At 48.1% G+C, this 12,680-nt stretch overlaps 1 protein-coding gene across 1 annotated transcript; it reads right to left on the reverse strand.

The window, feature by feature from the left end:
- Window positions 1-10,997: 10,997 nt before the first annotated feature.
- Window positions 10,998-11,426, reverse strand: LOC136537277 (endochitinase A-like). The gene has a single exon (XM_066529308.1). It carries the CDS (start codon window positions 11,424-11,426, stop codon window positions 10,998-11,000), a length of 429 nt encoding a protein of 142 aa, XP_066385405.1.
- Window positions 11,427-12,680: the final 1,254 nt, after the last annotated feature.

A 12,680-nucleotide genomic window follows, 5' to 3' on the forward strand; every position in this document is an offset into this window, starting at 1 on the left:
CCTCGGTAAAAATTATTGTGTTCATTCATTGATTCCGAGGTGATTGGTCTCCATTGTTATTCATCCTTGTGATTGATTGGTTCACTCCTCTACACGGTGGTATAACTATCTTGATCACTCTTTTTACATTATCGCAAACTAGTTGACAAGCTCTTTAGTGTAACTAGTTGTGAGAGCTTGCTTGCTTGGTTAGTGTGGCTCTTTAGTTAGCCTTTGAGAGCACACTAACATAGGGTAGTGTCATACCTCTTGTGTGAATCGACACTATCTAAACTAGAATTGTGGTATGTGGCTTGCATTTTGAGTAGGCTAGCGCAACACTTGCTTCGCCTCATAATTATCTAATCTTTTGTTAAGTGATGTTGTAGAAATTTTTATTAGGCTATTCACCCCCCCTTCTAGCCATTAGGACCTTTCAAGGGTGTTTGATGCAAAATGCATCTCTTGTGCAATAGTGAGCAGAAGCGCTGCGTGAAAACCGTTTAGTTCGGGGACTCTTTCGCAAATGTGCTGGGCGCTCACGCAGCGGGCCAGTTGGGCCGGCCTGCTGGCGCACGGCTGCACGCCTACGCGGGATGCTACGGGCCGTTGGGCTGAATTGCTGCCGCCGGCCCTTTTTTATTTTCTAAAGCACTTCTAATTTAGTTTCTGAGGCAAACTTGTAAATTCAATAGAAATTTGTGTAGTTGACCAAATATTATAAATCCAATTTTGTTAGACTCCTAAAATCATGATCTATCTGTTAGGGTAATTGGTTCATCTAATTTTAAAATGTTCTAGGGTTGCACTAATTATTTTAAAATATTTAATATGGGTAAAACAAGAACTTGTAGAAATTATTGTGATGAATTGGTAGAAGTACTGGCCCTGAAATTTTATAGTAGATTCCTAGCAATATTAGGTGCTCACTATAATTTTTATAGCTCCACAGGAATTAGTTGTTAATGTAAGTAAATGAGCCCTAGTTCAAATATATATGTATTTAATTAATAAAGAAACACCTAGGGATTTTATAACTAAAACATTGTGGGAGGTTAGCGCCTAGTTCGGCAACCTAGATATGTAGCCTAGCATGTTAGAGCTATCTCGTTAGCTTGCGAGGCGTGATCGAATTTCTAAGAGTTTCGGTTGTCGTGGGTTTTTTACATCTATGCATTGCATCCACGTATATCATAATAGAAACAACGATGGATCGTGGAGACGACCGAAGTAGCGGAAAAGATGGTGCCTTGATGATCATATCGCCATGATAGAAAGCTAACTTGGTTATATTTTTCCCATGCAAGCCCCGGTGCATAACCCCTATTATTCTGCACTTTAATTTATGCTTGTGCATTAAGTTTTAAGGAGTTAAATAAAACACACTTGCATATATATATATATATATATATATATATATATATCTTTATCCTATGAGTCCTACTAGTATGACAGGATCGTGTAGATTGCTATGCTATAGGACTCCGGTAGAAGTCGAGTGATTGCCTGTCACTAGCGAGAGATAGGAAATATATTATTGTTGTTACTATATTATTATCACCTAGAATATATATGAATGATAATTGGAGACCGGACGGAATGGTACTTTAGATCTGGACTTGGTTTGGCATTTGATCGAGGCTCAGATTGCATTTGTTCCGCCTGTGTCGGTTAAGGGCCGGTCGTTGCATTGGGTTCTAGGTAGGTCACAGACTTATTATCCTGAACACATACTTGTGTATGGGCGCGGGAAGACTCATTGCTCTCTTGTCATGGGTTTCGGCTTTTTCTGGACTGACTGATTGGAGGTGGGGATGGTGGAGGTTTAAGCACCGCACTGAGTCCGGGACTCAGGAGCGGGGGCTTGGAGTCCAAGTTTGGATGGAGACCTAAACCCTGTGACAGGAGTGTAGTCGGTTGGCCTTGCTTGTGCCTAGGGTACAAGCGGGGCGTATGTTTCAGGGACCCAGCTGGGATACATTGGTTCACGAATCGCCGGACGATTCGGTACGACTTGTCTACAGTCTAGCACCGTAGTAAGAACTAAAAGATGAAAGATGGGAAAAATGATTCTAATTGCTTACCACCTACTTAAAAGTAGAACATGTGCTTACATAGAATGATTAGTTAATAAACTAATGATGACTGCTAATAAAATTGAATATAAGGACGCACGTTTAGTAATGCTCCTGCAGATGCAGTAAACCCACAAGCCAGATAGCCTTGCATATCTTTGGATTCTTTTCTTTTTTCCTGTTGGGTAAGTCTTGCTGAGTATAATTGAGTACTCAGGGTTTTATTACCCCTGTTGCAGGTGACAGGCGGATGCTAGAGCTGACTCTTGTGTGTGGATCCCTCCTGGTGGGCTCAGAGAGGATTTCTTTACGCTGCGATCATAGTTTTATTTATAATTCTCACTAAATGTTATTATAAATAGAAGTTTATAATCTGTTGTCATAGTTTATATATCAATGCTTCATCATGTCATGAATAGATATTTATTTCCACTGTAACTCTGATCACATGTTTATATTCCGTTGTTAAATTAAATTGTTCATAACTTTGATAACATGGGTATATTCTGTTGTTATAATCTATAAATATTATACTCTGATGCTGCATGGAAAGTAATGTAAGAAATGGTTAATAATGATGTAAGTTGTATTCTCTCATTTGTGATTCTGATGGAAAAATGTGGATTTTTTGGTTCTTCTTGGGGTGTGCTCGACGAAACTGCGTAATTTAGTGCCCACCCTTGAGTACTTAGTATCTAATGGAAAACAAGTACTCCTGGGAGGTATTAAATTAGGCGGTTCTGCCACATTTGTTTTGCCTTAAGATCCTACAACTATGACTTATGTGGAGTTTGGGGTAGGAGATCTTGTATGGCATACTTAGATTCTTTTCATAGTAAAGTCAAAACATGGATCCTTGGAGAAAAACAACATACAAACTATGATCAATAGTGTAAGTGTGTGGACATGAATGAAATGATTGACTCATTTATTTTTGAAAGATCCTTTCTCCATTTCTATATGTTTGGGAACATGACTATCTTTGTTTTTCTCATGCTTCTTTTTCTTTCTTTTTTCCTTTTTTCCACCATTCTTTTTTCAACTCAATCTTTAATAACATATAGCCTACGTATCTTTTCAAAATTATATGGAGAGATATTGGATGCATGGAGTCTTTATTGATAACATATGGAGAGGCATGCTTTGCTTACTATCCGTGTAAGAGTAAAGCATATATGAGTAGCGTGTATGTAATCTTGATCATACAAGCATGACACATCCCTCACTAGGGTCACAAGATTTGACAAAACTTTAAACAAATCTAAATAGCACGTTGAAACCGTGGTTTATAAAGATATATCATATGACTCTAGTACGACATTCATATCATAGAGGAGTTATGAAGCCATGAATTCTTTATTTTTGTCAAAACAAAAATATCCAAATCACTTGATTAGAAAGAGGGATTTGTCTCGTTATCACTATATCACATTTCACAATAACTTTGATAACTTTTTTCTAATGAATAGAGATCCCACAAGATAGAGTGCAACACAAGGAATAAGAGCTATGGAAGTAAATCTCATAAGCTTAAGTTGTGATCAAACTCAAGTCATGTTGTAAAGATGTGAAACAAACTGTTAATGGATAAATTTGAGTGATCAAATCGATCAAATGCCATGTTTTGTTCCGGGGTTCGGAACTTTCTCCAAGGATTAGTTTAGGGTCTGCTTGGCTCCTAGAAATTTGCTCGCCTCGTCTTGCTTGGCAAGAATAGCGGTTTGGAAGGTCTACGAACTCTTATTTTGCTCATCAACCTAGCTCACCTCGGTAAGGAATTCTTTATCAGCACAGGAGAGGCACACGCACGCACGCTCAACTAAACTCTTATTTTGCCCAGCAACCTTAGCTCGTGTGCTCCAAGCTGAGCACGTGCGTATGCCGGCTCCATCAACCACAAATCCCTTGTCGAGTTGACTTGAGCGCATCGGCTGCATCAGGATTTTTTTGGTGTTATGCAGCAGCTTAGCAATCAGAGTTTCAATTCCGGAGACAAGTTAAATCAAGATGATACAGAAAGCATAACTTCAATTTTGGAGATAAATCAAATGACGTGGCACTTTTAAATATATACAAGGGAAATATACCCAGGCTGATAGGCTGTTGTGGAACATGGCATTTTAGGTGGGTATTCTATTTTACATCGGTAAATCTTGTGATTTAGAATCTAATTTTAACAGGTCTCTTGGAGTTGCTCTAAGAGAAGGTCAGCACCGGTCCTAGGATTTTGAGAGCCCTCGGGTGAACTCGTCGTGACGCCCCGTGGACCATGTATAAAATCTTATAATATATAGGTGCTAATTTTACCTGTAAAACAAAAACAAATCTAATAATATATTTTTAATTTAATATGTCTGATGATTATCGAGGAACAATATAGACTAAATAAAAAGCAATATATTTGTAGTTATAGAATTAATATGATTACCTTAAGGAAGAATAGAACTCCATCAAATCCATTGATTGTCTTTTTCGTTTTCTTTTCTCAGCCTCTGACAAATGTTTGTTAGGTAACATTCTAAAATTCTAACACCTAAATTAGAATAAAAATATTACTATATAAGTACAAAGTACTAGAAATCTGAAATACTATACGAATAATTAATTTAGATTAAAAAAATGAACAAAGAAAAGAATACCTAGGGCCTATACATGACCTGAAACAATTGATTGGCGATCGCAATTCGCAAGACGGCAAGAATCAAGATGTCGTCGTCGTGGAGCCCTACCTGGTCGCCGTCATCGTGCGCCGTTCTCCGGCAGTCTAGCTCTCCGCGGCAGGGCGGCTTGTGCTCGTGCACGTTGCCGGCTTCGCTTGCGTGCGTCAGGCATTGGCGCGTCGCGAACTCGCGACTTCGCGAGTCGCGATCAGAGTGTGGCCTACGGTGCGGCTCCTCGCCTCCTCTATGCCCAAGGGTCGTGGTGAAAACTAGGAAAGAAAGTCAGAAAGGCCGATGTTGTTGTCTTAGACAGGCTGACCAGTTCTCTATCTCTCTTCTTATTAGTTTGTTGATGCATAATGGACTATAGGGCCGGACAACGTGAGGGTTTGTATACCTGCACTTAAATCCCTCCCCCGCCTAGGCCCTCGGGGCCGTTGCATCCCGTGCCCCCTGGGTCCGGACTATAGGGCCTGAGGCTTCGTCGCCATTGAATCATAATTTTTTTTCTCTTATGTGCCATCACCGTCGTTTTCATCTCAGAAAGAGACTAACGTCGTTAGCGCATACGATCTCTTTTCCAGAAGACGCGCCAGCGCTCTCGGTCCGTCCTCCCTCGGTCCAGCGCAGCGATCATCGGTGGCATCTTGTCCGGCGGGCGCGTCCCCTCCAGCGGGCGAGTCCCCCAGTGGTGCGCACGTGGAGCCATCGCCTTTTAATCGACGAAGAAGGGAGAGGGAGAAGGACGAGAGAGAGGAGCAAGGTCACCAGCGGCGCGGGTGAAAGCGGAGGAGGCCGTGGCCTGACGGAGGTATGCGGACCAGAGCTCGGAACTGATGAAGGTCACCTGCCCCAGTTGCGCCTCGTCGGAGCTCATGTCGCCCTCGCGCGCGGGCTTCCGCTGTGCGCCGCGTCGGAGGCTCGGAGTTCATGCCGCCCAGGCGTCTCGTGTGCTGCCCCTACCCCTGCATGATTCAGTGGTCCAGCGCATCGGGCCATCCTCGCGTACTCGCTCTGCGCCGTGGAATCCAAAGATCGAGCAGCCGAGCAGGCTTCTTCGAGCAACAGTAGCCTTGGGGAGCGATGGATAAGGACGATGTAGGCAAGGTGCTGTTCGTGGCGTAGAAAAGTCAGCTGCTCTCTTTTCATTTTATATTTAATGAGCAGCGGGCCCCACATGAAACCCAAAAACACCAAACTCCAGCCAAAAATGATTGGGTTCAAGTCTAACCGCACCTGTTCCCTCCGGGTTTCTAAACAGGATGTCGTCGTTTTCCACAGCGACGGTCTCTAAAAACAATTTTGATAGTTATTTTTTTTCTATAAAATATTTATACAATATAGTCAATATATACTTTATAAAACTACATTTCGAGATAAATCTACTTACATCAATTTCATATTTTTAAACTCAACCCAAAAAATTTTATTTACAGTTAAAATTTAAAATATTTGACTTAAAACAACCTCAATACGATATCCTTTTATGAAACCGGAGGAAGTAACCTATTAGATAATGGTGATGGCATATAAGAGAAAAAATTATGATTCAATGGCAATGAAGCAAAATCTCAATTTTCAATGGCACATACCAAAATGTTATAAGTTTCAGTGGCATTGAACATTTTTTCTTGCAAAAGAAGCCCTAGTGGCCAAGCTCTCGAAAGAACGAGATGGCCAAACTCTCGCAAATGTTGACTGACATAGTATGCCCCTGTTTGCTTCTGCTCGTTAGAGCAAGGCTAATAGTTATAGCTCTTGTAAGGTTCTTTGCAACATTCTCTTAGCTCACCTATATAATAGTAAGATATTTACTATTAATGCATGGCCTATATGTCTCTCTCATAAAGTTTCTTGGTTCTAGTGCCTAAGTCGACTGTAAGTTTATAGTCTGTTTATCATCTCTTTTCTTTTCTTTTTTCTTCACCGTAGCATTTAGTCAGCTTATACCCTATTATTATACTTACACTAAACAGGCTCGTAAGGGCACGTACAACGATTGTGTTGAAGCCGTCTGTACGCATCCACTGAGGCAAAAACAAAAGAGATACCACGGAGAGAGAGTGTTGCGGTCGCCTCACGAGACGACAGCCGTGGCTCATGCTCCCAGAGCGGCCGCGGGCGTGGTCCGATCGCGTGCGGCAACGGCAAGCTGGCGTGGTCCCTTTTGCTTCCTTGTGGATGTGAATGGAAACTTCCTTGTGTTGTATTATGTTTTACTTGATTATGAAAAAAATATTTTATTACATTATATATAAATATATTTATGTTTGGCATTTATTTATCAACAAGCAACGTAATGGAATACATGAACATATCTATGTTTGATCATGGCTAGTACATATAAACATTAAAGAATTGGTTTCCAAAAAAAATTAAAGAATTAACATACAGTTAAAAAGATAACCCTTGTACGCCTTGTTTATTTAGTCATCTATATGTGGTATAACATCACACAGACAGTTTGCCCTAATGTTTTTTCTTGGACCGACACAGATCCACAGCTGTCGGTGTTTCGAGTAAGCACCGGCTAGTAAATTTGTATATTACGCGTCTGAGCCGGATAATGTGCTAAGAGGACACAAAGATTATACTGGTTCAGGCCGAATGTCCCTACGCCCAGTTTCGAGCTGCTCATGTTACTAGCACTGAGTTTGTAGTAGGAGGTTACAAACTGGCGAGAGAGGGAGGTAGCTCCCAAGTCTCTGGTGTGATGCGGTATGTTTGTCTGATGAATCGCCTCCCTCAGTGGGACGCTCCGCCTTCTCTTTTATCGGTCAAGGGGAAGTAGGGGTTCACAACCGAAGGGAGGAGGAAAAAGAAAAGAGAAATAAGGTTTTCAGAGGTGCGCCGTCCTCCTATTCGTGTGGGTCCCGCTGACCCTGTAGATCGTGGTGGCAACGGCGTCGTACCGGGGTCCTGTTGGCCGCTGCAGCTTACGTGCGGGTGTCGTGCGGCATCTTTGTCTTCTATCCCATCCGAGAGGACGGAATGGTCAGAGGGTCCCCTGACAGAAAGCCATGTGGAGGGCTAGCGGTACAGTGCTGATCAACTGACGCCGGTTTGACTGACATTGGACGGTGGTCAGGTAGGGAGTTGGCAGCACAGTGACCATGCGTCCGTCACTATGGGGGATGTGAGTTCCCTGGAATGACATATCGTGGGGACGGGTTGTGCTGAGATGTGACCGCTCCTGCACGATGCCAGAAGTTTGACCTTGAGTGGTACTTTCTGGCCCGTAGTGGTTGGCGGCGACGTGAGCTTTTGTTAAGAACCGTGTTCGAGGGATCGGGCTTGGCGAAGCCGGCCCTCAGACATCGACCGAGGCGGAGCTGACCCTCAGGGGTCGGCCGAGGCAGAGCCTACCCCTAGGAGTTAGCCGAAGCAGATCTAGCCCTCGGATGTCGGGCGAGGCAGAGCCGGCCCTTAGACGTCAGACGAGGCGGAGCCAACCTTCAGGGGTCGGACGAGACAAAGTCAACCGTTGGGAGTCAGCTGAGGTGGAGCCCGCGACTTTAGTGTCCACTGAGGCGGGGCCAACCCTCGAGGGTCGGACAAGGCGGAGCCCTTGCCCTCGGTGGTTGGATGAGGCGGAACCTAGCAAGAAGTGTTGTCGCGCCCTTGACCGCTCGGATGAATCAATCGTTGAGGGTTATTAGCTCCTCTTCGGGTACCCTAGTATTGGTCCCCGATAGTAGCCCCCGAGCCCTCGGGCGATTCGGGTAGAATCACCTGGGGGTTTTTTTGATTTGCCAGTGGGTGCGCACGAGCACACCCGGTGGGTATAGCCCCCGAGCCTACGGAGGAATAGAATACTCCTTCGGAGGTTTTTCGAAAGGGAGAACTCTGAGGGCCCTGGCCTTCTTTTGTCGCCCACGGCGTGTTCTGGGAATGATGATTCCTTCTTGTCAAGGTAGGACCCTTTGTAGGTATGGGTGTGAGTTTTGGTGGTTCATTAGCTAGATAATCCGATTGGGGTCTAGGTGTCCCATTCATGGGGATCCTACTAGGGTCAGCATGGCTGAGACCCGATCGTGGACCAAGATGTTCATGGTGCTCATGCGCCTGGGTACTGGATGCTCGCAGGTGCTATCCCCTCCATCCCTCATCGTAAGGGTGCTTGGTGTGGCTATCGAACCTATTGATGGGCCAACCATCGAACTCCTGGGCTTGGATGGGCCGTAGAGGTGTTTTTTTATCTGTATTCCTCTTGCTCGTAACGAGTCGTGGTCTGCCCGGGGAGGCAAAACGTCTGGCACGTCTTCTAAGGGAAAGGATAGGGATTGCGTGCGCATATCCCGCAGCGTGATGTTATAGCAGATTGTGGTGGGCTCGGAGATTTAGACGAACGGTTGGTTTCCTCACGTCCATCGCACCTATAAAACCAGAGGGTTCGCCCCTAGGGTTTTATACATTGCCTTCTTGCCTTCACATCTGCAACCTCCACCGCCAATTGTTCAGGCCTCCTACATCCGTGTCTAGGCCGTCGTCGAGCTCACGTTCACCCGCTCCCATCTTCCAATGGATCCATGGTGCCACTCTAACATCACGTCCCAGCATATGGAGGGCCTCGTCCATCATGGTCTTCTCTGTGTGTGGACCGTGGATGAGTGGCTACTGCTCGGTGAGGAGGACGTGCTGTTGCCACCCACCGGCTATGTGGTGTCGTTCACGCACTTCCATGAGTGCGGGTTCGCTACCCCGGCTCACGGATTTCTTTAGGGGCTGTTGCGCTACTACAAGATTGAGCTGCAGCACCTCAATCCCAATGGAATCCAGCACATGGCGGCGTTTGTCGCCCTATGTGAGGAATTCCTAGGGAGTCATCCCCACTTTGATCTATGGTGGTACTTCTTCGCCGTCATCCTCCAGAAGAAGAGGGAGAAGAAGCAGGAGCTGAATATGCTGGTGGGATGCACCGGCATCCACCTCTAGAACAACCGGGTCGGCGAGTACCCATCGATGCGGCTGTCGACCTCCAACAAAGGGTGGCATTCGCATTGGTTCTATCTCAAGAACGACATTGCCGCCCCCCTGCCGGAGTTCTCTGGGCGCCTAATCGAAGAGGCCTCGGATTCGTGGAAGTGGGGTGTCCCGGAGAAGGACAAGAAGAAGATCTGGAACCACCTCGCTGCCATCCACATCCTAAAGGAGAGGGGCCTAAAGGGGTCAGGCATAATCAGGGCCTACCATGCGAGGAGGGCGGCGCCGCTGATGCGGCGCACGCTTCCGCTGTATGCTATGGTGCGTGAGGCATCATTCATCGGGACAGTGCTGGTCGAGGGAGCGCTGTCCTCCTTCGAAGTCACACAGTGCATCAAGGAGGTGATGGAGCCTTCTTGGGATGATGTAGGCATCCCTCTTGATTTCGTGTACCCGGTGTCGAGGTACCCTCCAATGCGGTCGGAACCGGGCTACATCACCTTCGTAAGTTTCCTTTCCTCATGCCTCCTCTTCAATTGGTCTCCTGACCCCTTAACACTAATACTAAGATGGGGGACCAGCCGAGGGACCTCATCCTTATGGATCTCCCGGCTCCGCTACCGAGGGATCCGTCCGTGAGGGCGACGAATCACGCCGAGGCCAAGCAGCAGAGGAAGGCGAAAGAGGACAAGAGGAAGAAAAGGCAACAGAAATTGCGGACATGGGAGTGAGGAGAGGAAACTGACAGCAACGACGACGATGATGAGGAAGATGGCGACGAGGTAGTTGATGACATTGCGTGGGATGACCTAGAGAGCAAGGATGTGCTGACGGGTATCCGCTTATCTTTACAGGAGTCGGGGCCCTTCCCATTTCATGGAGGGGAGGGCGTGTCCACGGGGCCAGCGAAGATGGGCCAAACCGTCGGCCTACCCCAGGAACTAGTAGGGGCGGGCAGATCTGCCGCCGCGCCTGAGGTGTTGGCAGAGGCGGGTGGCTCTACTGTCGCGCCCCAAGATGCAAGGGGAGTGAGCCCCTCTGCCCGGGAGCAGGGGGCGGGCTCAAAATTGAAATAGTCCCACCCCAACGTGGTGGAGCATGGGTCTAGGGGTTCGTCCCCCAAACGTATCCGCCGTCCAACAGCGCCAATGTAAGTCACCAGCTCCTTTGTTTTTCTCTATTCTTCTCTATTTTCATTGTGACTTATGCTTTTCTTTCTTCACAGCGTCGTGAAGTGGCGTAATCCTTTGGCGCTGGCGTCAGAGAAGGGCGTAGCCTTTCTAGCGGGGTCAAAACTGTCGGTTGGCGCTGCGCCCATTTCGGGCGGGAGTGACGCCGATGCGACTACCTCACCGGCCGGTCACACGCCTCCCGCGATGGCGCCCGTGCCCTCAGCGGGACAAGCGGGCGCTGGGGCTCGAGGGACGCCCTCGGAGATCGCTGAGCAGCTGGTGACAGAGGTGATACCGCTGGCGATGATGGGGCGGATGGAGCTGCCGGCCGCGCTTATGGCGCCGACCGTGGCTGGTGCGACACCGCTGGTCGAGGCCCCACTAACGTAGGCGGAGGTGGCAGCGGCTGTGATAGGTAGGACATAGACAGATGCAACCGTAGCAGTGCCCGAGGCAGTGGCGCGACCTATGCCACCGGTGGCCCAAGCGACGGCACCCGACATGGGCCGTACAGAGGGGGACGCGGCCGAGGGGTCCCTGGACACCATGGTGGTGGCAGAGAGGACCGGCGGGGAATCGTCCTTGGCCCCAACATTGGGGGGCAGCCACTCGCCCATGTGGGACGAGCCCCTATTCTGGTGGACGAATCTGTAGGACCCGACATCGACACTCTTCACCCTCAATGATGCCACTGAGAGCATGGAGCAGGAGAGTCACGACAAGGGGATTGTGGCCATGCTGGAAGCTTTGAACCATGCTAGGGGCGCCCTACGTGAAGTCGTCGTTCCCACTGGCCAGGTATTCATTTGATATTGCTTTCCACTCTCCTTCTTTCTTTATGTATTTTTATGTTCTGACCATCATATTTTTTAGTCCCTTATCACCCGCAGCCGGGAGAAACCCCAGTTCCTTCACGAGCAGAAGGAGAACTAGGACCGCCTCATCGAAGAGGCACGACTGCGCTAGGATGTGACCGCCCAACTCGTTGCTGCCCACCAGAGGGTGGCCGAGCTAACTCCCCTTACCGAGGAGGCAGACAATCTCTGACTGCGGGAGGCTGAGGCCCGTCGATATGAGGAGGAGACCGAGAGGGCGTTCGAGGCCCTATCGGAGAGGGCACGACAAAATGACAAGGAGGCCGCTAGAGTTAGGAGGGAGCGGGACGAGTTGCTTCAGAGGGACGCCGAGACCCGCCGGTGGATCCTCGACCTCCTGACCGAGGCTAAGAAGGAGCGGGAGCTGAAGCTAGTAGCCGAGGAGAAACTCGTAGACCTAGAGCGGAGGGCAAGTCTGGATGCTGAGGTGGTTGCCTGTTTGCGTAAGGAGCGAGACGAGCTGCTCCAAACTACGGGGAGGCTTCGCTCGAAGCGTGGTGTGGCCCATGGGGAGCGCGACTAGGCCGTCCGAGAGCACGATGAGGTGTAGTAGAGGATCGGCTCCCTCTAGGCTGAGCTCAGAACCACGACAACTCAGAGGCTGGAGGCCGAGGGCATCTCTAACGGGCTGGCCACGGAGCTCGCCGAGGCGAGGAGGAACCTTTAGGCAGAGAGCGACGAGCTCGGTATCCTGAGCACCGCCCTTAGAGTGGTCTGTTATGACCCGGAGGTGGTATGGTTGGAGGGGACCAGTTTGCTTGTGGCCTATGCCATTGAGATCACGGCGCGGGTGCGCCAGCTCGAGAGGGACACCCTTCGCACCGGGGTCCATCAATTCTTCGTGATTGCTTGTTCTCATTATGGGGACAGCATCGACCTAGAGACAATGAGCCTCGGCTTCACGCCTGGCTACACTGACGCCGAGCTGGATGAGATAGAGGCGGTGGTGGCTCCTCTTTTGTGGGACCTAGCGGACAAAATGGAAGACACAGTTCT

This window comes from Miscanthus floridulus, chromosome 2, assembly GCF_019320115.1.
Source record: "Miscanthus floridulus cultivar M001 chromosome 2, ASM1932011v1, whole genome shotgun sequence".
NCBI lineage: Eukaryota > Viridiplantae > Streptophyta > Magnoliopsida > Poales > Poaceae > Miscanthus > Miscanthus floridulus.